Consider the following 26854-nt stretch of genomic DNA (forward strand, 5'->3'; position numbering starts at 1 on the left):
ATGGGAACCCGAACCTTTTTCCACCACCAAGAGGAGGAGCAAAAGGAGGAAAGGCAACAGAGCTTGCAAATGACCTCCACAACTAGAAAGAAAAAGTTCAAATCCAGGTAAGCCAGAGTTAGAGACAGGCCGAGTAAATCGGGTCCAGACAGGACTTTCTATACTCAGCACAGAGCATTCACAGATTTTTTTTAATTTTGAGTTTATGAAATTATGGAACCTTGTCTGGATTCTTTTATGTGCACCTGCCTCTGGAAGTGAGGAAGAAGAGACTTTCAGCCTTTCAGAGTTATCGATAGCAGCTGCCCTTGCCTTGACCTCCGAAATACCAGAGTAAGTCAGAAATCATTATAACTCAAATACAACCATTGTATGCAACAACACCCTTGTAGGTAGGGGTCACAGTTTCCAACTCATTTTGTTGGAAGCAAAAAGAGCAGGTTCAATCAAGAGGTTCTTCCTTTAAAAAGAAAATCCCCAGTTCTCAACTAAAATGCAGGAAATTAAATTATAGCGCCTTGTGATAATGAGTAATATTGCCCTGCTCACAAGCAAAGGCTTAAAAGAAACCAGATTTCATAGGAATAAATGGAAAATACAGTAAGATTAATAAATTAATAGTAACAGATGGGACTCTCCTTCTTTCCTAGAAAATCTGGTCAATGATCCTGCTGTCCATCCTTCTGTGATGGCTGAACAACCTAAGTAGCTAGGAACATCCCTCCTCCCTTTAATCCTCTTCCAGTTCACTGCCTGGGACTAAAAGTGGTCAAATACTGGGTCCCCTTCTTGTGCCACTAAAGTATTATCTCTCATGGTAGTACTGCTGATTCCTATGAGGCATAATTGCCTGACATTCCCACTCACATGGCATACGAGATGATGTTTCTGTCCTTAACACTTATTCTGATTTAAACAAAAATATGTGCTATAAAACAACAATAAAAAAGACCAAAACAAAATAAAAAACATTATCCTAACTTCAGTTGGCTTTTATCATCCTGTGTTCCAGGGATTACAAGCTAAGAAGAGAGGCTGCCATCCTAGAGCTAGAACAGAGGGGGCAAAAGAGAATTCGGTTTGGGAATGACATGGAAAAGTTGGAAAAGGAGGTTATTCAAAACTGCAGACTGCTGCGTGTGAGAGCTGACCGGAAGGCCCTTCGGAGGAAGGTCAGATTAGACATCTCTATTAGTAGCAGAAATGCCAACAGGATTAAAATTGCCAAGACTAACTAGCATTCTGGAGAGGATACTAAACCTAATCAGGTGTTAGGACAACATCAAAGCCATTAGAAATAAGGACAAGACCTTATACTCCTGCCACTGAAGCATATTCCCACATGTCCCTTTTGTAAAAGAATGTATAATTAGAACATAATCCCTTTCTATTGCCTTTATTTAGTTTATCCTTGTCCTAGGCTGTAGAAAAGGCACGTGTGGAGAAGGAATACATTGAGCTGCGCTCAGGACGCCCACCTATGTTCTGGATTCCCCTCAGAGTACATGCAGTCTGGGAGAGGATGGAAGTGATGCTGGCGTGTACAGTCCTGGCTTCCCCACCACCGCAGGTTACTTGGTATGTCAGCTGACAGCAGTGACTCACGCTGCCCATGTGGTCTAACTGTTGTGTTTCAGGAAGCAACCAGAGGAGTAACATCTGTGTCCTGCTAGAAAGAAGGAAGGAAGCGAGAGCTTCAGAAATTACAGGAAACACTTTCAATTCTCCAGTTCCACTGTTGGGACCAGTAAAGAAATTAAGTATTCAGTGAGCCATGGAAGCAGTGGACAGTCCTGTGGGGGTCCCTCTGGGACAGGACTGATACTTGTGTAGATTTCCCTGCTTCCCTTGGTGCCGTCCTCCATCCTGCAGGCAAGCTCAGGATTTAAATCTTGGAAACCAGAGTCTATTGCCAGCATTAAAGTACTGCACACATACACATCATCAAAGCTTAGCTACCTTGTCTACCATGCAAATTTTAGTATTAAACTGTTACTGCGTCTACAATTTGTAAAATAGAAACCGTTTCATTTACTCAGTTTTGTGTATTTACCAAACTACAGGAGAGGAAGTGTTACATACTGGGCCTGACGGCAGCATTTACTATTAATAACAGTAGGATAGAAAAAAAATAAAAGACCACCTCAAAAAACAATTTTCAAATTGTACTTTGATCGGTTTGTCAAAGTGATTGACCATTCCTCCCATGGAAGGTTTGAAGTATGCAAACATTTGGATTACTAATGACTTCGTAGGCAGCTAACTCTGCTACTGTCAGAGCTCCTGATGTCCTGTGTCCTTCCAGAACAACCTCCTTGAATTATTCAAAGAGCAAAGAGAATATGAACCTCCCACAGATCCCCAGTGAACACAAAGAAGCAAGAGACAGCTGCTCGAACTCCCTCACACAACCTGCAAAGCAGGGAGCATAAACCGAGGAGGAAGCAACAAGCCAATGCTAAGCCACCCGTAGGCAGCCCGCAAGCAGCCCTGGGGAAGGAGCACACCCAGGGCTATGGGAGGGGATCTAGGTTAGCTGCAAGGCTGGTTTGGATTGATGTGGGAGACCTGTAAAAGAAGGAATTGTGTCTACTCCTCTCTTCTGTTGTACCTCTGTTGTCTTCAATGTAGTCAATTTTGAAATAAAGTGTTAATTTTACCAGTCAGTTTCTCCGTTCTTTCCTAAGCAGCATGTTTCCTTTGTGTTCAACTAGGTATAAAAATGGAGTTCGTATCGATCCTCGCCTAGCCCCAGCAGGAAAATACAGGATAAAAAACAAGTTTGGGATGCTGACCCTGCATATCAGCAGGTAATGTATGTGCTCTTGCCTGAGTTGTTTTTTCAGATGAGTAAGATGCGCTTTCCAGAAATGCCCAGTTTGTGTACGCTAAACAAAAAAAGTTAATTCTTCTGGAATCTCTGCTTGACTTTAGTGTGTTGTGGTTGAGCTAAACCTTTGACATTAGGAAGCAATCTCAACAGCAGTTCATAAGGTTTCAAAAATCATTTTAAAAAAATTAGAGCCTCATTTATTTTTGCTCCTCTTTTTAGGTATGGCCAGAATTTTTCATTCCGGGTAAGGCCATGCACGTTAAGAGCACCTCACAAGCAGACATACCAATGGATTTAGGATGGATCAATGTAATCAGAATTGAGATTAGTTCAACTCTGTGACCTACACATGTGATAAAGATACATGCATATCTTTGGTGGAACTAAGTGTTCCACAGGGCTTTTGCTTGTTCGTTACTTGGAATGTTTTGCTTCTGGCTAGCAAGAGAAAAAACTGACCACTAACTATAAGAAATCCTTGTAATCAAAAGGAAAAGCAGCTTCTTGATGAAAAGCAAATATCTACTTCTAACTTCTGGGACTAAAGGAGAAACCCTTTGAATTTTTCCTGTGAAGTATGAACAGTAACTGAAAGCTAAAAAGGAGGGGAAATATTTTTTTTTCCAGATGCTCCATGGAAGATTCTGCTGAATATAGTGTTGAAGTTAAGAATCAATATGGCGAGGCTTATTCATTTGCTACAGTGCTTGTCAGGAGTAAGTATAAATGTTCCTTTGGTTTTAAATTTTCCAATTCTTTAGATTTTTTGAAATATTTTTAATGCTATACATTATATCATAGGAACATACAAGCACTTTGGAAAAACAAAGAAGTGAGCACTCTGTTAAAAGGAGTGGAGAATTGCTCTCAGTTATTAGTGAGGAGAAAGCACAACTGGCTAAAATAATCCTTAGCTACCACTAACTAATATGTATATGGCTGATATAATGGCTTCTCTTTCTCAGTCACTTCTGGAGTCAGAAAAAATCTTTCAGATTCCAGGGACACAGCTGTCCCCCCACTGTGCTAAAATTGTACTAAATTTAGGTACTTACTTCTTCTGGACTGATATGAAAAAGCCATACAGTTAAATACATAATAGGCTTAGAAAGAGTCTGCAGCATTTCTAAAGATAAACAAGAAATTTGTTAACAAGTACCGTGGCTTTCAAAGGGTTCTCTCAATGCAATATTGCAAAGAATACTCTATTTCTTTCTCAAATCAGTAACTACCAAGAGCAAATACAAGATTTTCTTTTTTGATCTGTGCTGTTCTTAAAATAACTGACATAGACTCGGTAGATTCACATTCTGCACAAGCGAAATCCAGGCTTATGGTGAAGGAAGTAAACTACCAGTACTTCAAAAGGGAAATTATATCAAGGTTTAAGAAATATGCAGTGCACTCTCATAGGATCATAGTTTAGCTGTTCACATTTTATATATATATATATATATGTATGTAAAAATATATAAATATATATTAAACCCCCCAATTTTGACATAAAAAGTCCGAACAGAATAGTCCTACAGAACTTAGACAGTTAAGTGCTCCAGCAGGACTGACAGAGTCTGGAGGGCAATTCAAATGGTAGCAGATGAATAGGAGGGGAACAGGTTTGCTTTGGACATTTTACTGGTCAGGAAGAGATGGGTTTCTGCAACCCACTGAACTGCAAAGCCAGCTTGAACTATTTTTTCAGACAGAAGGGGTCTTCTTTGGTTTAGACAGTATATTTATTGTTAGTGCTTTAATAATATTCTTGGCTGTGCCATGGGTTATGTTACTGTCATATTTATTCTTTGCATGCCATATTTTGATCACATCTAATAACCATTTGGGGATACATATGCATACAGAAGAATGTGACTCTAGAATTTTAATAGAAGTGTATTGTTTATTATATCTTTCAGATCCTTTAATTAAAGTGTCAAAATTCAGCATATCTGAAAATATACAGCACATATACACCAGTTCTAGAGGGGCATGTATAACAGCCCAGAAAACCTTTGGTTGCAAGCCTTCCCAGATTCCTAAATTCCCCTTAAGCTAATGCAGAAATACAGAAAAAGTTACTAGGTGCACAATGCTTCTCTTCTACAGAGGTTCTTACAGTATGTCCGGAACTCAGGAACTGGGCCTTTGCCATAAAGCAGAAGCAGCTGTCTGAAAAAAATAACCCATGGCAATAATCACATACTCCTCCCAATTCCCATCAGAATCTTTAGGACCAGAGCAGGCATGATGATAGAATTAAGGCTGTGGTCTATCACAGAAAACCTTGGATGGGACTGCTCTCTTCACCTCTAAGTGCCTAATTAAACTGTCCTTCATCAGGCCTGATCAGCATTTCAAACAGCTTGCAAACATTGTTCCTTGTGATTGCGGGTGAGAGGCCCACAATGTTCCTTCTCCTTTGACTCTGTCTAATGCCATCCCAGTAACATGATTCTTCCTTTTGCTATTTGCATTTAACATTCTGAAAATAGAGACTACACCAAGGCTTTAATCCTGCCTCCACTGGAAACATTCCTCATCCCCCAGGCAGGCTGATGGCATCTCTTCTCCTGGCCCCATGCTGTCTGGAATGCCCTTGATGCCAGGGGAGGGTCTCTGGGATCCGTGGTTCCTACAGCAGAAGTTCACTTTCCCTAACGACATCAGTAAGGCTCTCAAGGGACCCAAGATGAGGCTGCACTTTACCTCTTGCACTTTCTATTTCTTTCCTCTTCAGCTATTAATACTCAGTCCTCACCTTTTGCTTATGAGCGAGCTCTGCTACTGCCAAGCTTCATTCACTGAAAAAATAGGCATTATGTGTGTTTCTTGTAGCTTATAAAGATAAGAAAGTATCTCAATTTCATCCTTTGTTAAGTGCATCAGTTCTTAGATTTCAGCTCCAAATAATTTCATTCTGTGCTACGATGCCAGCAGTTCTCACAGGCTAGATCCAGAGAAGCGGGCCAGCATTCTTATATGATGCCTCAAAAGAACCCACGGCTGTCGAAACAAGTGATCTAGTAGGGGACACACTTCCCTCAGCTCCAGGAATTACCTCAGTGCCTCAGGACAGATATCCTTTCTTATGGTTAAAGCCTGAAGTCCCAGTCACTGGTAGTCTTCAAGAAACTCACATCATCCCCTGGGAATGCTGTTTAAACCCAGGGGTTTGGCCAAATCCCACTTTCAGTAATGTTCTTGACACCAGCACTTTATTCTTTCCTTCTCTGTGCTGTATGTGGCAATGAGTAGCTGTCATCCTCTGTCTCCAAACAGGGACATAATTGAAGCATTACAGTTCTGGGTGATCCTAGACCGTCACGCTTCTAATTTGGACAGTACCATACTGGTACACTTATATGACAAAAGTTGTAGCTCCCTGTATGCATGCTTTTATTCAGCATAACTTGCCTAGTGCAGCTTAAAAAGATAAAAGCCAAACTGAAAAAAAACTTCTTTAGCAATGAATAACTGTGTGCACATAAGCATTTAAAGCAGTTGGACTTACACTAGTATAGTCATACAAACAATTTACTATGTAGATGCATCCTCAGATGTTTGTAAAGGTCATCAGCTGTCAAATGAATTAATGTTTTACCACATGACGACACTTTGAAGGTTCACATTAAGAGCTGGTCTGAGGGAAAAACATAGTTTGCTGAGCATCACTGTATGTTTTTGAAGGGGAGACAAACGGCATGAGATTTGCTAAATGTATTTTCTTCTTGTCTTACAGAGTATTATGGAAAAGAATCAGGATTTGATTCAGAAATATATAAAAGTGAGTAAATGATTGTTGTTGTTGTTATTATTTATTTTAATTTTATAGCCTGAAGCAATTCTATATTTTTTTTCCTGAACTATAGCTTTTCCTATTAGCCTGACTGCACATTAAAAGTTCAAGGCTCAGGTACCACTCCAAAAATATGATAATAAAAATACTGCAAGGAGGAAGGCTCTGGGAAGTCTCTTTATCACACTAACTTTTACTCTTATTTCATAGGATCCCTTATGGCCAGAGAGGCAGATTTTGCTTTTCCACTGAAAGCCTTATTTTCAAGAGAAAAGGAGCCTTTCACTCTCTCCTGTTACTTCTCTTCTGATTTACTTGAACACCAACGAGACATTACCTGGTTCAGAGATGGTTTGTATGCAACAGCTAAGTTTATATACATTTACCTATGTGAATATGCCCTTTGAATTCATAGCTGTGAGCTAATGTTCACAGAAGAGAATAAAGACTCAGGATTCTTGAGCTGCTGTCAGTTCTTCTCAAGATACAGATATTATTATGTAATTTGTGTATTTTCCTCATTTTTAGAAGGATGATGCCACTAAAATTTTTTGTAGGCAATGACATTTCTGCTCATAAGAATAGTTTAAGAGCCTTAGTTCTATACAGTGAAAATGCCAAGCATTTCAAAAGCCAGTCGTTCTCCAGTTAAAAAAACTTTTGGATATGCTGTGTTGTTCTGCTGGCAATCAACGATTTCAATCTTAGCCAAACTAGTAATCTTTCTGTGCTATTGAGTTTTGGAAGCAGAAGCAACTCAGTAAGACTGCTCTTGTCATTCCAGCACTTCTGCCAGAATCAGCTGTGAAAATAGCAGGACCTATCGGGCTTTAGTGATTTGAGGAGAATTTGGGTAGCATGTATATCTCAGATCTGATAAATATACACAAAATGCACAGTATGTGACATTCCATTTTCTTGGTTTGAGCACCGCTCGGACAAAAGATCCTGCATGCTGAGCAGTAATGTATCCTCAGCTAGAGCTGGCATAATATTTGGCAGACTTCAGAGCATCCAGTTACCTGATACGAAGAGTACCTTTTACTGACTAATTCATCTGAAGCCACATTTTATTACTCTTTTTTGCTTGGACTGCAAGCTCTTCAGGAGAAGAACCATGCTTTTTGCTCTGCATTCGTGTACAAAGGGAACAGAGAGGCATAGTATCAAAGAAGGATCAGAGTCCGTGACTGTAACTCAGAGGCACAATAATAATAGTAATAGTATCAGGAGTGTCTTACAGATCTCTCATCTTGCTTTGTGCTTTTTTCTGCATTTGGAAATATGCCACTCCTGACTCAACCAGTTCAGGTGTAGTTCCTTTATCCCTTCTCATGTTTCACAGGTGAGATGCTACAAAACTCCAAACATCGGGAACTAAAGTACAAAGACCAGGAGGCTTCTGTGACAGTGTCATGTGCTTACAAAGAAGATGAGGGATTCTACACTATCCGCGTCCCCTCACTGGATGGATATAAAGAGCAGACCACTTACGTGTTTGTTAGAGGTATAAGCAGGATTCTATCCTACCTAGAACAAAAGCTCCTTTCCTAATACCTTGGCATAAAGAAATCCACAACCTCACATACAAGAAAATTTCTCCCAGTTTTGTGCATGGATACAATTATCAAAACGTCGCATTTTCAGTAGTGATTTAGGTATTAGAAAATATGACTTGTATTACTTGGATGTAGGCCCTTAGACACTTAAAATTAAGCTACTGAATGAAAATTTTGGTACAGAGAAGAAAAAATGTATCCACCATCACTTGATATTTCTACAGATGCTGCAGCAGAAACACCTGGCGCACCTGGGTCCCCACTCAATGTGAAATGCCATGATGTAAATAAAGACAGCTTGATTCTTTCTTGGGTGGCACCCAGTGACAATGGAGGAAGTCCAATCCTGGGATACTACATTGAAAGGTCTGTATGTTAATCAACTTTGAGCAAAAAAAGCTCAAGATCACGTTGTAGAAAAAGCACAAAGGAACTCGATAGGCTGTGTTTCATTTCAGGTGTGTTGCGGGGTCAGAGAATTGGGTCCCATGCAATGACAAGCCTGTGAAAACCTGCAGATACCCTGTCCTGGGCCTTGCTGAAGGACAGACATACCAGTTCCGAGTAAAGGCTGTCAATAAAATGGGCATCAGTCATCCTTCAAAAACCAGTGATCCAGTTACAACATATGACCCCAGCAAAGACAAGAGAGTGACAGGTTTGTACTAAAACCAAGCAAACTGAGGCTGCAGGCATAACTGAATGCAGTTTACCCAGATTCTCCCCATTCTCACAAATATCACTGCAACGTCCTGCCATGCTGTGCTTTTGCTGAACCCACCTTAGTACTACTCTGAACAGAAAAAGATCAAAATACCAGTTATGACATTTCATTGTATGTGCAATGAAATGTATATAATTATGCATATAACAAAATGACACAGTCCTGGGCTCTGTCTTTCTTGACAAGCCCCAAGCATCTTCTCTTAGTGAATAACATGCTCTGTTTGATATTACAGTTATTCCATACGACGAAGGCAGGACAATAGAAATTTTCAAGGACGACCTGGAAGGTAAGTTCAAATTTATGCTGAGCCATTCTTTTGAGAAGAATGATTGCACTAACAAGGAGAACTGTAATAAAATGACTCCAGAGAATACACACTTAGGAAAATATATGGTGAAACATCACTGTAAGCTCCACAAGTATCAGAAGCTATCCTAAACGGCACAGCCTTTTATAATAAACTTGGTTTGCCCCTATGTCCCCAAAGGCTTTAAGTCTCCTCATTTATATTGAAGAATGTTACTTTACAGTAAGAAAAGATAATCCATTGTGAAAGAACTTTTTTTTTCCTGCGACTTTATAACTAAAGCATAGCCTATTCTGACTTCCCATAGGACATATTAAAATTCCCTTGCCACCCACCAATGTTCATGCAAGTGAAGTCAGAGAAGATTATGTGGCTTTGGCTTGGGACGAACCAGATCCAAGAGGCAAAGAGCCACTGAAATATTATGTGGAAATGGTAAGAAAATAATACCACACAGAAGAGAAATTGCAGAACAGAAACATTTATTTCTCAGATGGCCTATAGCACTATTAATAGGCAAGTCTGTTCACTGTGTCGATAACTGGAGAACTACAGCCTCAAAAATGGCTTGCTCAGCCTCTCTCCAGCTCCACAGTTTACTTGAGCTATGATCCTGACTCTTGACACTGACTCAAGTAGTAATGATTAACAAAGGATAAACAAGTAAGTTTTACACCATGGAACAGTAGCAGAGTTTTAACAGGAAGACTGTTGCTGCCCTGTGGGCCCTTAAGTGTGGAAAAGCTGTGAAGAACTGCACGATAGTTCACTCTCCTGTTCCCCACTAATCATTTTGCAGGTTAATTAGTATCTTCTACCAACCTGCTTTTATACATACTCATTTCCCATCTGTTGTACCATTTCTGCTGCAAAGGGGCCCTCTGTTGCCAAGGAGGAAAAGATTGGGTATATCAACTAGAAACAAATTTACATTTTTGGTTTGAGTTTTTGTTTGGGTTTTTGTTTTTAAGTACTTTCCTGTAAAGATCAGCTTTGTTATTCCTCAGGAGGGTTTTAAGCTTGAATTACAACTTGAGTTGTAAATCACTTTTTTCGTTACAGTCAATTGCAGGCAGCAACTCCTGGCAAATGGTTAATCTGGATATGCCAGTTAATTCCCCAAGATTTGCACTCTTTGATCTTGTTAAAGGAAAATCATACTGTTTCCGTGTGCGATCTGTTAACAAGTATGGAATCAGTGAGCCATCCCTGCCCAGTGAGCCTGTAACTGCCGGAGCAAAACTGGGTAATTATTTCATTAATATGCTCTACACTAATGATATGGAAAAGGAGATGTACTATGAAGTAATGTGTGGGTTCCCCTGGTCGCCCTTTCCTTTAAACTTCATGATACATGACTACACAGCAGTTGCTTTGATATCAGGAAATCTCTTAAAGCCTTAAATCCTCATTTAATTACTTTGCAGTTGGTCAGTGCAGTGTAAATCTAACCAAGCAATGATGGGGGAATTACATCTAATACGGTAAGAAACAGTTGAAGCCTGTGTTTAATCCAAGTATGCTTCCAGCGCTGCGTAAGAGAGAGGTTACACAGAGCAGTGCTGGAAGGAATGATACGACTGCTGAAGCAGCCTGTTTCTGGGAGCTTCAGATAGAACAGCAGTCTTCGCCAAGATGAGCACTCATTGTTTTTTTATATTCTCCCATATTAAAGTTGCCCTAGTGTTCATTCATACTGTCCTTTTTCTCAGCAATGAAACAGGTCCCATTTCACAGTGGAGTTAATGAGAGTTACTATATGAGTCTCCTTTCTCCTCTACTTCAGGTGGTTAAGTAGGTGTAACTCTGTAGAAATCAACAGGCTGTAAGGGACAGGAATATGAGATATGGCAAATCCATATTTTTTGCCATAAAACATAAAAATATAGGCTGTAGACTGGAACAATGCCCATGGTAATTCGAAAATGGTGCTCTGGAAAAGTTAATAAATCCAACAGGCCAACTCACTTTTTTTTTTTTATTTATAAATTTTTAAAACCCCTTTTTTTCTCAGTGTTTTTTTTTCTTTTTTTAGCTACTCTGCCTCCACCATCTCAGGTTTTAGCTTTCAGAGACACCAAGACATCTGTTGTTCTGCAGTGGGATAAGTTAAAGGATGGCTTGGAGCCTCTTGGCTACTACATATACTGTCGGGAGACTGGGACAGAAGAATGGCAAACTGTCAATAATAAGCCCGTGACATGTAACGAGTGAGTTCAGCTATTATACTCCATTGAGAGAAGACAGGGTGCCAACTTGGATACTTCTGTTTATGGCTGGAGTCATATTTCAGATAAAAAAAGAACTTCTTTCACCACACACACACAGGCTTGTGTGCACACAAACACCATGTCCTCTTTTTAGAATTAAATATTGCTCAAAGTCTCACTTTTACATCTGAAGCCAGACAATCAGCAAAGTCTGCGTATATCTTCATAGAGTGTGGATCTGCAGAAGGTTTAGAGACCTTGTAGCACCAGTAGAACCACATTCCTTTTTTTTTTTGCTTCCTTTCCAGTAGAGTAAGTTGGTGTCACTCACACACAGGATTTAGAATACCTCTCTAGCTGGGGGGGTCACATGTCAAGCAGAAAAAGTCCATTAAAAAGTCCTATTTATTCTACTGACAATGCCAGCCAGCAGTGTGATACCTTTCTACCTGATCTGTGTTTACTGATTTATTGGTAGCCATTTTATGTGACACCACAGTGCACTGTAATTTGTAATGGTGAATAATGATTTTGTATAGTAACAATGCCTTATTAAAATGTATTTCTGTCTGTTCAAGAGATTGTTTACCTGTACTTTAGAAAGTAAAAACCACACATATTAATTTGGTCTCCTAGATTTACTGTTCCTGGGCTGCAGCCTGGAAAAGAATACGTCTTTTGTGTGAAATCTGTCAGCGAGGCGGGACTAAGCGAAAGCTCACCAGAAACAGATCCTATCACTGTAAGGCCAGCTATCGGTAAGTTGTAACATATACATGCACATACATGCAATAATTAAATCTCTTGAAAATGTATCTATCACATGTAGCTATCATTACATGTAATGGTAATAATGTTGAGCAGATAAGCAAAGCAAAGCAACAGGGAACTGATTTTCTTGTACCCTGCAGCTCCTGTCATCAATTATACTTGTCAAGGGTGGACAGAAATAATTAGCGTTTTGACTTAGCAGCGTGTTACATTTTCAGTATTAATTTGGCACTGGTACAAGTGACCATTTTAAGTGCTCAATTATGCTGATATCTTGAAATCAGCACTGTGAATTTCTCCAGGGCAATTACAAAATCCCACCAAACACATTAGCCAGTATCTAACCCTCCATCTTCTCCATTTTATTGATCCACTACTTCCATCTTTTTCCGTCAGACAAACCATAAAACAACAGGCAAGAAACATCCTGAGACACATCCATGACTTTGGCTGTGACTTCCAAATAAGAATCTGGTCATTTTCAAATATTCTTACACTGCAAAAAGTGGTATTAAGGGGCCTCAACACAAACAGAATTGTATCTGGTATGAGCACACAGAGGTTTCCTCAGCCCACTCATCCCATAGCTACACCTCTTTTCCCAATCCCTAATCCCAAACCTGCACTGAACAATATACCCTGTTTCCTCTCTGCCTTTGCTGCACAGCCTGTCCATCAGCACCGCACGGGTTTGTTCTTCTAAACTGTGGGAAGACTGACATGACCATTGGTTGGAAACCCCCGAAGCGCAAGGGAGGAACAAAGATTCTGGGATATTTCCTGGATCAGCACGATACATCTGAACTAGACTGGCATGAAGTCAATACTCAGCCGATTCCTCAACGGTTTTACATGGTATTCTTTTCAGATCAAATACTGTCCTTCTTTAAGCATAGTGGGAAACATAGCTATAACAAGGGATGAGCTGGTTTTCCTCTACTTCCTCTGGTCTAGAACTCTCTTCCTACCCTCACAAAACTATGACCATGCAGGGCTGTACTAATTGTCTGTTTGCACTTCTAAACCCAAAGGTCCGGAACCTTGAGGAAGGCCACCTGTATGAATTCCGTGCCTGTGCAATGAACATGGCTGGTGTTGGGGAAGTATCTGAACCTAGTGACTTGTTCAAATGTGAGGAATGGACAATGCCAGAACCAGGTATCTCTCATTTAAAAGCAGCAGCCAGAAAAATTTTTCCAGGTATACTAGTTATCTCCTCACTCTTGTGTGACTCCAAGGGACTTCTGAAAACTATAGAACTGTGTAAGGGTGGTTCCCAGTACAGAGAAGCACACAAACACTTCTAGGTAAGTTCCAATTCAGACATAGGGTATTATTTCTGCATCATACAGATACAGCACTCAGGTATTTTTAATAATATTGTTTCCAGAGAATGAAGAATCTGGATCTAATATCCCAATGTTTTTGTATGTTACACCAAAGCAAATAACATTAGACCAGCTGATGTATGCTTTTTTCTAGAACCTACCTCTACAGTTAATTAGCATGGAAAGCATCTCCTATGGACCCCCTATTCACTTGTTATCTTAAAACTCTCTGCTTTCTGATCTCAAGCTCAAACAAATCACACCTGGTTGCATTTTTAAATGGTACTGTTGACAGCCTACCCTTCTTTGAACAGGTCCTCCTTATGATGTGAAGTGCACTGAAATAAGAGACTCATCCCTAAAGCTGCACTGGGAAGCACCACTGTACATAGGAGCAGGTCCAGTTACAGGGTATTATGTAGACATGTGTGAAGAAGGGTCAGAGGAATGGAAACAAATAAATAAGCAGTCTGTCGCCACCACCCATATGAAGGTCTGTATATGCACTTAGTATCCAAGTGTTGCTTCTCATTTAGTCTTATGTTAATTTCTGTCATTCTTTCCTGCAGGTTTCAGATCTGGAGACAGGGAAATGCTATATTTTCCGAGTAAGAGCACTGAACAAGGCTGGAATTGGACCAGCTTCACTCCCCTCAGATCCTGTGGTAGCTAAAACCAAACCTGGTATGAAACTAAAAGTGATAAGATTGTGCAAGTCTGTAACTACTACGATGATTCTGGTAAAAAACTGCTTATGAAACATCAGCTACATGTTTCATAGCAAGAAAGAACCTCCATCAAAATAAAGCTTAGCAAATCAAACTGCTCAAATTAATTTACACTAGCTGTATACCATCTTTTTTTTCCTTTTTTTGAGCTAGATGTCCAGAAGCTAAGCCCTGATCTGTTTTGATAAGGAATGTTTTGTGGGTTTTTTGCCCATACAGGCACAAATGAAATTGAACTTGGGGTTGATGAGGAAGGTTTCATTTATATGGCTTTTGAAGCTCCTGAAAAGAATGACTCCTCTGAATTTATCTGGTCAAAGGATAATGAAGGACCACCAGATGCTGACAGAGTTCAGACTGAGGAGAAAGGCAATAAGTGAGTATGTAACACACAGTGAGAAAATAATTTTGGACTGTCAAATAAAGAACACACTAAACACTGACAAAAATATGAAGCCAAACATTTCCCTCTCCTTCCAATATCCAGCTAAAATACATACACGCTATTGAACTGCAAACCTCTGTCCCTGATTCTCAGCTCTGGTGTCCATGAAACAGGACATTCAGCATAATCATCAGGTCACAAAAGGGAAGCATCAGTCATCATATTGATATTGTTTCTGCCTTGCTCCTAAGTGTCATATAAAAATGACAATGAGTACTATATTTAATGTTCCAGGTGTATCAAATGTATTGCATTCTGTTACAGAAGACATAAATGAAAACCATTTTATTATTACTTTTATTTCTAAGATCTAAGCTTATACTGAAAGACCCATCAGAAAAGGATCTGGGTACATATTCAGTGGAGGTCACGGATGTAGATGATGATATCTCTGCCAGCTGCACTTTAACAAAAGAAGGTAAAAACTAATAACTGACAAGAACAAAAATCTAATGTGCCATAGTTTTCTAATATTAGATGTTTAAAGGAAAGTTTCTTGTAGAGGAATAGTAAGTGACTGATGTCACTTAATAATCGTGGCATCATTAGAAAGATGTTTCCCATTCCTTGAAGGCTCGAGGGCAGTTTCTTTTACAGACTCCTAAGAAAAGATTCCGTGCTTCTAGAAGGTCATTTTTCCATTACAGTTCAGATTTCACACACAGCCACACTATCACGGTGATTTAAAACTTAACACGTTTCTTGAATTGATACAACCAACATTTTATTTGGACATGACTAAGAATGATCTTCACAATGTTTTCTAGCCCTCCCCGCTATTGAATGTTTTGAACTTACAATATTCTTGACATAAAGCTCATTAACAAATTAAATTGATACAAGGGACTTGTTTTGGCCTAGTCGTCCTAATCTAAATGACTTGTTATTCTTTGCATTTCAGATCTGGACAAGTTATTAAAACGAAGCCATGAAATCAGGAACCCATGTAAGTTGAGCCAGTAAGAAGCCACTACCATACGTATCGAATCTGGAAGGGGGAACTCCAGCATAACCCTGGCTGAGCCAAATTTCGTGTTTTGCCTGTGAATTCCCCTCCATGGTTCTCTGTTTTCTAGTGATCAAGCTGATATCTGGATGGAACGTTGATGTTCTGGAGAAAGGAGAAGTGCGGCTGTGGTTGGAGGTTGAAAAGCTGTCACCAAATGCAAAGCTGCATTTAATCTTCAATGACAAGGAGCTTACAAGTACTCCAGTATGTTTTGTTTTGGTTTTAATTCTGACTTACTTTCCCTCTGCTGAACAGGGAGATAGAGCAAATGAGTACGTTCCCAGTTTTCTAAATTTCCATCAGATATTTTGATGTGTGGTTTAGGAATACTCTAGGGCATGGTTTTCCACTATGCATAAAGCCACCTGTCTGATTCTCAAGCAGTGAATCGTACTATCAAGCAAGGCTGCAGCATTGACACTGTTAGTTAAAGACGGTGCAATATTCCTCAGTGGTGTGGCCAGCAAAACCTTCAGTGGTAATACTCAGAGAACATCCAGCTTTCCTGTTATCCACCCCTCCTGAGAGGCTGCCTCTGACAGAGACTTCCCTTTTCTAAAGGAATTTCCTGACAACAAACCTCAGTCATATGCAATTCATCTGGTACCACAAATGCACCTGTGCACGACAGAGAGCTTTGTCTTGGATGAACAAACCTGACTCATTTCAGCAGATGCTAAAGAAATACTATCTCTCACAGTGAGACAGGGTATTTTTCTTCTGCTTCACCAAGCAAAGCTGCAGCTTTCCACCTCTTTGAACTAAATATGGATAAATCTCATGAATTCTAAGAGCACATGAAAGTGATTTATTTCTCAGTCTGAAGCACTGGAAATAACACTGCATCAAGTGTTACAGTGCATTCCAAGCTTCTGATACATTAAAAAAAAAAATTTCCAGCCTCTTCCTTGTCTTCCCATATCAAGTTGATATTATAACATTTAAAAAGTATTTGGAATGACAGGATCAGAGGGGCGAACAGTTGAGAATGAAGAACAATATAAATCACTCGCCTGTCAGTTACATGCAGTGTAGCAACGCCAAGATAACAAAAAGAATAGATGTAACAAAGGGATAGGGCTAGGCCAAAGAATTTCAGAGCTGTTATTGCAATGGGTTTTTTTAAAGCAATGTTTAGGAAATTTATTGAAAGCTTTGTCTGTTCCAAGAACTGTCTTTTCTACACTGGAGAACTGACGTGGTTATGCACGATTACAAAGTATTTGTCAAGCTCTTTGCAACAATAATATTTGCTTAGAGCAAACAAGGCAGTAAGGCATAATGATGATATTTATGTCTAAGCATCTGGCAGGTTTCGGGGTGTATGTATAAAAGGCTCAGTAGTGCTTGCATGATGTCAAGAGGGTGGCAGTATTACTAATCATTGCCCAAATATGCAGCTACGTGCCACAGATGTGTAATTAAGTGCAACACTCCTATTATACTAAAAGCCATTGAAATTCTGGTAAGCAGAAAAGTCTGTAATATCCACAAGAAAGAATGTATTGTGTTATGTGGTTTTAACAGAAACTTTCTCGCAGATACAAGTTCTGCTGTAAGCAATTCTACTCCAGCTATGTACATAAGAATATAATAGATGAATCCCAGAATATAGAATATCAAGAATGTGTTGGCTTCATTACTCCTGTAAGATAAGGGAAGAATATAAGGATACATCTACAAAAGGACTGTAATCTCTGAGTGTTGTAGAAGATGCTGTGCCAGGATCTGACCTTGGAACAGTTCTGCTGAGGAAAAACTCTTCAGTTTATCATATTTCCTTTGTTTTACACAGACACATAAGATAAATTTTGTCAAAGGAAAAGGTCTCGTAGAACTGATAATCCAGAACTTCTGTGATGATGATAAAGGGATGTACACAGCCCAGCTGCAAGATGGAAAAGCTAAAAATCAATTCACCCTAGTTCTTGTGGATGAATGTAAGTGGAAATTCAGGGTCAAATATAGACTGCCATGCTCAGTGGAAAGTCTTCGAGGCACTTAAGGCCCCAAAGTTTTTCCAACAGTTATAATGCCACACTGGGAACGGGGAGAACAAATATTTATTTTAGGACACATTTAAAGTCCAGGAATCATGTAAGAAATCTGAATTTCTCTTTAACATAAATTGAAGCTTTTGATCTTATAGCTAGGGTCCTTGATCACAAAAACAGTTTGCCAAAGCAAAATATACAGTGGAATGCTTAGTTATTTTTTTCAAATATTTTACATATCTTGCTATGGCAAACTATGTCTTGGCAGTAAACTGTATGACATGTTATTACATGTACTCATTTATCTCAGGACAGGATCAGGGCGAAAATTCAGTGTATTTAACAGCTGGTTAATTGCATTAAATTGAATGCAATAAAGAAACCAGTGTCAGCTGTACTCGAGGACAAGTCCGAGTAACAAAGCAAGCTGAACATGAAATGTACAGGGTCCTTGTACATGCTACTACAGAGAACCTTTTCAAAATTAATTAAAAATAGAAAGTAACAAGATTCTCATACAAGTGCTTCCCCATACAGTGTCTATCTCTATTTTCAGTTCTTGCAGTTTGCTTTCCAGTGACCTTCTAAAGATTCTGAACTTGTTGAATGGAAAGTGTTTATAAAATGTCAAGTCTACTTGACTCCCTTTACAAACAGTGCAGAGAAACAGGCAGCGATTCAGCACATGCCAAGTTCAGGATATAAAATAAATTTGATGAACTGTGCTCTAAAAGTGCCGACTTTACTGCCAATGAAGGAAGCAGAGATAATTGAAGTTAAATACAGTGGTCTACAAGAGGTAAAATCTATGCTCTCCACTGCCTTCTATGTCTCTTAGTTTTAAAATATTTTAATTTCAGGGTTTCTAGCCTACCTTTTTGTATGTCAAAACTCCTATTTAATTTCCTAAATGCATAATGGTCAGGTTTTCAAAGATTCTTTTTTAATGAAAATAAATGTTTGGTTCTCAGCAACCAGTTCAATGAAAGAACGATGGCTCTAAACCTGTTCAGTGTTCTCAGTGGAGACCAGAGGTAACTCATGTGCCAGAGATGTCTTTCAAACAAACATCACAGCTCTAATGATAATACCTTTTGTGATCAGAAATTTCTAAAGTGTTACACTGAGAAAGAGCAGGGGGGTTGTTGACTTTGATCATTGCTGTTCTCATAGGTTTTGCTAAAGTTGCAGAGGAGGCTGATGCAAAACGGCGAGAATGGAAGAAAAAGCAGGGTAAGATAAGATGAAGGTTAATGACTTGCCAGAACTACACCAATGAGACGGCAAAACCTAAGCAAAGCTATTTCACTCTAAATACTTTTCCTAAATACATCATCTTTTAAAAGCGTATTATTTAAGCTGATTAATACAATAGGATAGGATTCCTTAAGATACTCTGCTCTGCTCTTAGAAATCAAAATAATGTATTTAAATAGTTTTAGCTATGCTAGACAATCCTCAGTATTGATTTTCTGCATCAGTGTTGCAACACAGAACATTTCTGAATTCTGAAAACTGTCCAATCGGAATATATATCATGTAATAAAGATCCACTCACTTTCCTTGTAAAAAATATGATTATCTACATAAATTTAAAAAGAACGAAACATGCATTCCACTTAAATTTTATCCACCATCTTATATTCATGAATAAGGACGTTTATAAAACAGTTTCAGAGAAAAAATACTACAATTGGAAAGGTGATCCCCTTCAAGCGGGGATAAAAATATTCACTTAATAGTAAGTGTGATACCACACTAGACTATGGGTCTAGTCTCCTATCTGCAGAGATGCTTAGTGTAAGATGAAAGTGTATATAAAGTAATCTGTCCCCCCTTTTACCCTCTCAGAATCAGGAAGAAAATCAGAAATTATATGGTTCTATTCAATTGCAGTTCACCTGGGAAATATCTATCAGCTCCTACACTGACTTGATGCAAAGTAGAGTCATAAAGGACTGGTGAAGCAGCATCATTAACTACATTTTGATATAGGATTCCTCAACAAAGATACGTTACCTAAGGACATTACAAAACTAGCAACAATTACATGTTCTAAATTGTGATGTCTATTGCACGCGGAACTCAGTAGGGCGCATTACTCCCTACAGACCGCACTGCGGGGATTCACCACGAGATGGAGGCATTTCTGCAGGTAACACTTGAGAGTTGTGGCAATGCATTGCAAAAGACGTTTATTTTCTTTTATAGGTCCACATTTTATAGAGAACTTGAAATGGAAAGTTACTGAGAACTGTGAAGTAGTCCTTACCTGCAAGGTACATACCGCTATGTGATGCAACTGCACAGTCTGAATTCCTTTAACATTAAATTTTACTTGTGAATTTTAAGGGAAGGGTATAAACAGTGCTCATCCAAATGCTTCACTGCAAACCAATGAAAGTTAAGTAAAAAAGTTAAGATTAAAATGTTAAGTTAAAAACAAAATAGAGATAGTATTTCTTGGACAGAAATTTTAATAGAGAAGGAAGTTTCTAAGATTCTGTAACAATCCTCTAATGCAAGTGATGTTTCATATTAGAAGGACAGCCAGGCATTCAGAAATAAAATGCATTTGGGACCCTGACTTCTAAATGTTGGCTTCAAACAGGCAACAAACCTAAGAAAGGACACCAGCTTCCAATGGTTCTTCAATAAGAAAGCACGAGCAGATGGTGTGTTTGATCCACAGACTGGGATAGGAACTCTTCGTATTAAACAGGTAAAAAACAAAAAACAACTCAGAGGCTGTGGTAATCACATGAAAATGCAAAAAATACGGATTGATCTTATTAATATTCCATGTGTGTTTTGGGTAGTGCCCACTAAATGAAAGAAACTGAACAAATGCTGAGAAAAGCGCAAAAGAAGAAGCCATTTAACATTACAGTCAGATAGATCTGAATTAGAAATGAGGTGTTTTTAACAGTGAGTGGCTGTTAAAAGTTTTAACGTGTCCTGACTGGCTAAAAAGAAAAGCATGAGCTTTTCAGGTTTTCTGATCAGGACTGGTTGCCTATTCTGAAGATGAACTTTAGTAACAAAAAAAAGTTACTGAGGTCATTACAGAAATAACTGGATGAAATTTTATGGCTTGACCTATAGCAAAGGCAAGACAAGCTGATACAATGCCCCTTGTAATCTTAACTCCGCCTCACAGAAGAACCAGCTGAAGAAAGGGAGCTTGGTGGTGCAGTTAGTTTTAGCGCAATCTATCTCTGTATGGCTAGTTCGAATCTTGTTTGTGTTTGATTTTCCACCTTAATTTCAAACAGCCAAATCACCTATAGAACACAAGTAGATAAATGTATGTGAATGGGAATCTCTGCTCACACAGGTCTGAGGACCAGCAAGAACACCGGGAGTCAAGAGCATCAGCAAAGCAACACAAGGAAAATTTATGGAGCAGTGGGCATTTGTCATCACTGGGTCCCAGACCTAGCTGTACCTTACACCACTAAGGGCACCCAACGTGCTACATGGTGACTGAGGGCAAAAGCTGAGATACTGACTCTCCATAACTGACAATGTTTCAGTTCATAACGAACCAGGGCCCCTCTAACCTTTCAAAGGAGGTTCTGGAGCAATATACCTTTTTTTACTCTCATTTCTGATCAGTCCAGCCAAATTTATTGACAGGGATGAAAAAAATCTCAGCTTTTCCCCTTTTTCCAAACCCTGCCCTATTTCAATGCTATGTGAAATTTCTGTTGGGGGTGTGTGGGGTGTTTCATTTTGTGTTTTTTTAAAAAAAATAAATATTACATATGTACACATGTATTTGCTAGATAACCAAAGAAGATGAGGGCCAATACAAAGCACTTGTTTCAGATGACCGAGGAGAGGACTATACCCAACTTGATCTCACAAAAGGAGGTAAGAGAACATTCTATCAGGCAATAATACATATTCACACCCCTGCCTGGGATTCATTTTGGATTTAAAAACAAATCTCATAACTTTCTACCACACTGTTAATTACCACAGTACCTACATGCTTTTATAGGAATTAAAACTTGCATTAAAAGTTACTGGTCAAATGTAAAGAGTTTCCTATCTACTATCGCATATATATGTATATATGTGCGCCAATAATTTTAAAAATCACAAGTATTTCACGTGAGATTGGAGTAATAAAATGCACTATTTAAAACAGTCTCTTATTCTGCAAGAGTTATACAGAGTCTAGTGAACAGAGTAAAAGTCTCCTTTGCATCTTGTCTCAGAAGGGGTTTTTGCATCTGTCCATACTGTACTTCAACTGATAACCCACAGACAACTTTTCACTCCTGGAAGTTCAGCCAGTCCCCCAAAGCATCAGGAGAACAAACTTCCATTTCCACTCTGCATCCCTCACCAGTGAAAAAAATTTTAGGCTGAATTATAACAGAATAGTAGTTACAGACAACATCAAGTGGAAATACAATTACATGTTACTGCAGATTCCTGCTTGAAAAGAACACTTTTCAGTGTTCTGAATATGCTCTGAAAATTGAAAAATAAATATGCAATGCTGACATCGTAATGTCATTTACATATGTAGTCATTTATCAAGCTATGACCGCATTATAAATTCTGTCAAGCACCACAGTTAAAAGCTCAGTAATTTTTCAGTCACTTCAACTCAGCATCAATCAGAGGATTCTGCTTCCCAAGATTAGATCCTACCGTGACATCTGGAATCTATCACTTAAACCTGATACATAAATCTGCTTTCTGGGAGGCAGTCTGTTGCACACATTGAGTGCTAAGGAAGATAGAAGCATCTAAATTTAGTAAGAAGTGCCCAGCATCTAAAAATAAATGAGTCAGTGGCAAAAACTCCATTCTCAGTAAGCTTTGCAACACAAAAAGACAATAAATAACTACTAGATACAATACATCCTAATTACACAGTTAAATTAAGTTGGTAGGGCAGATGTGATTTGCTAAAAATTGTATTTATAGACACTTAAATCTTTATGTCTTTGCAGCCTTTGAAGACCTTCTCAAGGAGCTGTGTAAGATCAGTGGTATGTCATCTTCTCATCAGCTGACACAGTAATAACGGAAGGGGAGAAGGGTGGGGTGCCATGATCAGAGCAAGCTGCCCAGGAGCTGTCCCTGAGTTCGGATCAAGTACAATACCTACCTTCCATTTATTATTCCTTTCGTGTTAGAAGCACCTTCGAACTGTCAGGGAGGATGGTCAGGGACATAAAACCCCCTGCACTTACAAATTAATTCTGTGACCTTTAAGTACAGCAGCCTGCTCCTTGTCACATCACTTGCTATGGGAATTTGGCCAAGTTATACTATTTCTATCTATGAGATGTGTATTCCAGACCCAAGTCTCTAGAAGAGATGCTGACATTCTTCTACCAGCTGCTAAAAGACCCAGGGTCTTCAAGAGGTAGAATACCACCCCACCTTCAGCTAGCCACGTTCTCCAGAGAGAAATGTTAATAGGTTGCCTGGGATTTTGTTTGCATAACATATAAAATTGCATTCTTGAACGCCATCCTCAATTTCAGTCTTTCAATTATACTATTAGCTCTTTCTGCTACACCTCTGAAAATTCAACCTACTGAAGAAGGCATCAAAATCTACACAGATGTGAAGTACTACACAGACTACATGAAAACAACTTGGTATCACAAGTAAGTCCCCAGAAGATATTTGCAACGCTTCTGGACTACCATTACTTGCAACTGTTTAGCATCAAAATTAAAACATGTTGGACCTGAGCCCAGAGCTTTTTAAGGCAATGGTAGATTAATCTGAGTAAGGGCTGAAAAACACAATTTACTCTGCATCCTGAAATGTGTCTGGGAATTCCAAAATAAGCAGTCGTGTTATTTTTATCTTAACACTGCAGAAATATTTATAAGTGATCTTTACTTGAATAATAATGATGCTTTTAAGCTGCTGAGTTACAGCCACCTTGGTTACAGACAGGAAAATAAGTTGGTTTTTTTTCAAATTCTTTTTTTCTACTACTTTTACTTCCCTAAACCACTCTATTCCCCCACTATGAACTCTGAACAACAAATATTCCCAAATATTACAAAATTCTTTCCAAACACTAGCTAATTTAGTCTCATAATGCCTTCATAAAATAGAGAAGTGGTGTTTTATTAGATACCACCTACACACATGTATAAGGAGGCCAATTTCAAATAACGTTTAAAGTCTAAACACTTCCAAATATTCAACACCTAAACCCTAAGAACTAAGAGGTCCTTTGTAGAGTTTGCAGGGCTTTGGCAAACTGCCTAAAAGCACAACTAGGTGTCCCACAAGGTTCTCAAAAGGGACTGAGTACATAACTCTCCATGAAATTAACAGTGAGGTGCTGACTCCCACTCTCTTATTCTAACCAGTACAGGTCTAAAAAAAATTTAGTGCTCTAATTTATACAGCTTTACTAAATACTATTGAAATGATATCATTTCTTTACTTAGGGACAAACGACTGGAAAGCCGTGACAGACTGAAAGCTGGAAGCACAATGAATCAGATCTGGCTTCACATACTGAACCCAACAGATGCAGATAAAGGAAAATACACCCTGGAGTTATTTGATGGGAACAACTCTCGCAAACTGTCAACTGACTTGTCTGGACAAGGTAAGCTAAGTCAAACAATACCGTCGCAGGAATGAGATATACCTGAGCTGCTTTCCAAGATTCCTTCAAATTATGGGCAGTGATTCCTCTCACCTTTATTTGAGCTGGAGCCACAGTTCCATGACAGCACACTATGAGATTGTGTTAAGGACAGTGAGGTGCCCACAGAAGTCAGAAGAAACACAGGGAGAACACCGCAGAAAGGACTGAAGCCTTCAGGCAGCCTTCCTGCCATGGCTTAAGGCACTCCTGGGGAAAGGATGAGCGGGAGGGCAGCTGCTCCTGGGATGTGTCAGATCCCTCCATAGGCCAACAGAGCTTATAGGTAGCATCTTGGAAAAGACAGTGTGGCTTCAGCTTTACAGACTTTTCCAAACTCTTCAAAGTTGGGGGTTAGTCCTCCTCTAGACTTCCCTTTGGAAAGGCAGTACTAGATCCCACTTATTTCAGTAAAATATAGAGTCGTATTTCCTTAAAGCTGATATAGATACTTACTAGATTATAATTTTATACATATATATGTGCACAAATACCTGTTATTCCAATGCTGATGCATTACGTTAAACGTACCAAGTCAATGAAACAAATGGTTCCCTAAAACCTTTCATTCCTTGCAGCCTTTGAAGACGCCCTGGCTGAGCACAGAAGGCTAAAGTAAGTTCCTGCCTAAGTATTTTCACAGCTAAGTCTATTTTGGGTGTCCTATTCTGTGTTTAAAATACATCTAATAAATAAAACCACTATAATTTTCTCTCTCTCACTTTCAGGGAAGCAGCAATAGCAGAAAAGCGTAAGTAAATTAATTTCCTTCCTTCTGCAAAACAAAGCCAAGTGGTGCACTGATAAGTAAAATTAAAAGGTCATATTTGTTCATTCCCAGGTCGTGCCAGAGTTGTTCAAGGTCTGCCAGATGTTGCCACCATCATGGAGGACAAGGTAATATTGAGTAACTGTTCATATAATTGGCCCTTGCACAGACACAGAAGAATAACTGATGGGGAGAAAAGGACTTGTTTTCCCCTCGTGTCTGTTCCCAGCAGCTTTTTCTGAGCTACTGCAGTTGCCAAAAGTGTGAAGTGGTATCCTCCACAATACCTGTATCAGCCCCTCATGTTATTGATGGTGCTTCCAAATATGCACATGCTTCTGCACGTATAGGTGCTTTTTGTGGCACAGAACCTCCTTCTTGCAGGTTTCTGGTATTACTGCTTCTGAGGTCTGTTTCACAGCCAGATCCTTTCTATTGTCTTCCCATTTCATAGGATTAGACTAAGGCCTTTAAGTGCTGGACCTGATTTTCCCATCACAACAATTTGCTGCTTGCATTTCTGAGTCAGAGTCCCCTTTACTGGCACACAGGCAGAACAAAAATCTTGTAAAGTAACTGCAAATTCACCATGTGCCTATTTAAGTGTCACTTTACTGTGTAAGAAAGCTATAAAAAGGCAGTAGCACGAATATGAGCCAGGCCCAGTGAATTCAGTCAGGTTAATCCTGATTATACTGGAGGATATCAGGAAAAGGAGCAGATAGTCCTAGAATATCACCTATTGAAAATCTAAGAGAACTGATTTTTATTTTTCTTAATTTCTCATCAACTGAATTTCCTTGCTCATTTATATTTTCATAATCTATTTCTGCTATCTGTTTTACAATAGACCCTGTGTTTAACCTGCTGTATATCTGGAGATCCTTACCCAGAAATCACTTGGTTCAAAAACGAGAAGGTTATTGTCTTTAAAGATCGTTACAAAATGGACGTGAAGGGGACAGTTGTCACAATTACCATAGAGAAAGTCTGCAATGAAGATACAGGAAAATACAGCATCTATGTGAAGAATAAGTATGGTTCTGAAACAGGACAGGTTACTATCAGTGTCTATAAGCATGGAGACATACCAACAGGAATGGAAGAGGAGAAGGTCCCAGGTGGGATTATAATGAAAAAGCCTAAATGAATTAGTCAATTATGTCTCACTGAATTTAAAAGGAATTTAAGTCCTTCAGATTCCTTCCAGTGTCTCTGCTCTAAAATTTAGGCTCATGTCTCTATTTTTATTTCAGCAATATTTTAGTATTTTTATTTTGGTAGTAGTTAGAAAACAATTCTTGTGCATGTGTGTGCCCACGTGCACATGCACACACATGTTCACCTTAAAGAGAACCTCTTTCCCAGTAAATCTGTGTGGGAGATACCAGAGAAGTCACACGAGAACTGGGCTTTCAGTGGAGTTTTTCCTGTATTCAATCACTATGTGTTACTGATTATCATGTAGCTGACAAATGCTTGTGTGTGTGTGTGTGTGTGTATTATTAAACTTATACCCTTGGTGACACCTCAGCACTTGTCAAGTACATCTATCTTGAAATCAGTCAGCCATGTGCGTATGGGAAGTTAGCAATTTTCCTAAGTACTGCGCTGAATCAGGGCCTTGAAGTATGCGCCTTTACAACCTAAGCTATATGGGAAGAAAACAAGGTGGTGACATTTTCAAGGCTTGGTTCTTCACTGAGGAACACATTCAGCTTCTACATATACAATG

The 26854-nt window shown here is 39.1% G+C and overlaps 1 protein-coding gene across 1 annotated transcript; it reads left to right on the forward strand.

Annotated features, from left to right (window-relative positions):
• MYOM3 (myomesin 3) lies at positions 1–26652 on the forward strand. Its single transcript, XM_027782081.1, has 35 exons — positions 1–107; positions 1013–1172; positions 1421–1578; positions 2715–2810; positions 3461–3549; positions 6570–6614; positions 6837–6977; positions 7972–8133; positions 8410–8551; positions 8644–8843; positions 9145–9198; positions 9527–9654; positions 10282–10465; positions 11255–11429; positions 12066–12187; positions 12868–13055; positions 13232–13358; positions 13843–14021; positions 14098–14212; positions 14476–14632; positions 15010–15119; positions 15603–15647; positions 15778–15914; positions 17506–17650; positions 18878–18937; positions 19916–19983; positions 20316–20426; positions 21493–21580; positions 22678–22716; positions 23238–23343; positions 24148–24311; positions 24929–24965; positions 25079–25101; positions 25192–25247; positions 25970–26652. Exons 1-35 carry the CDS (start codon positions 1–3, stop codon positions 26267–26269), a joined length of 4218 nt encoding a protein of 1405 aa, XP_027637882.1. The 3' UTR covers positions 26270–26652.
• Positions 26653–26854: the final 202 nt, after the last annotated feature.

Source organism: Falco peregrinus, chromosome 3, assembly GCF_023634155.1.
Source record: "Falco peregrinus isolate bFalPer1 chromosome 3, bFalPer1.pri, whole genome shotgun sequence".
In the NCBI taxonomy this organism is placed as follows: Eukaryota; Metazoa; Chordata; class Aves; order Falconiformes; family Falconidae; genus Falco; species Falco peregrinus.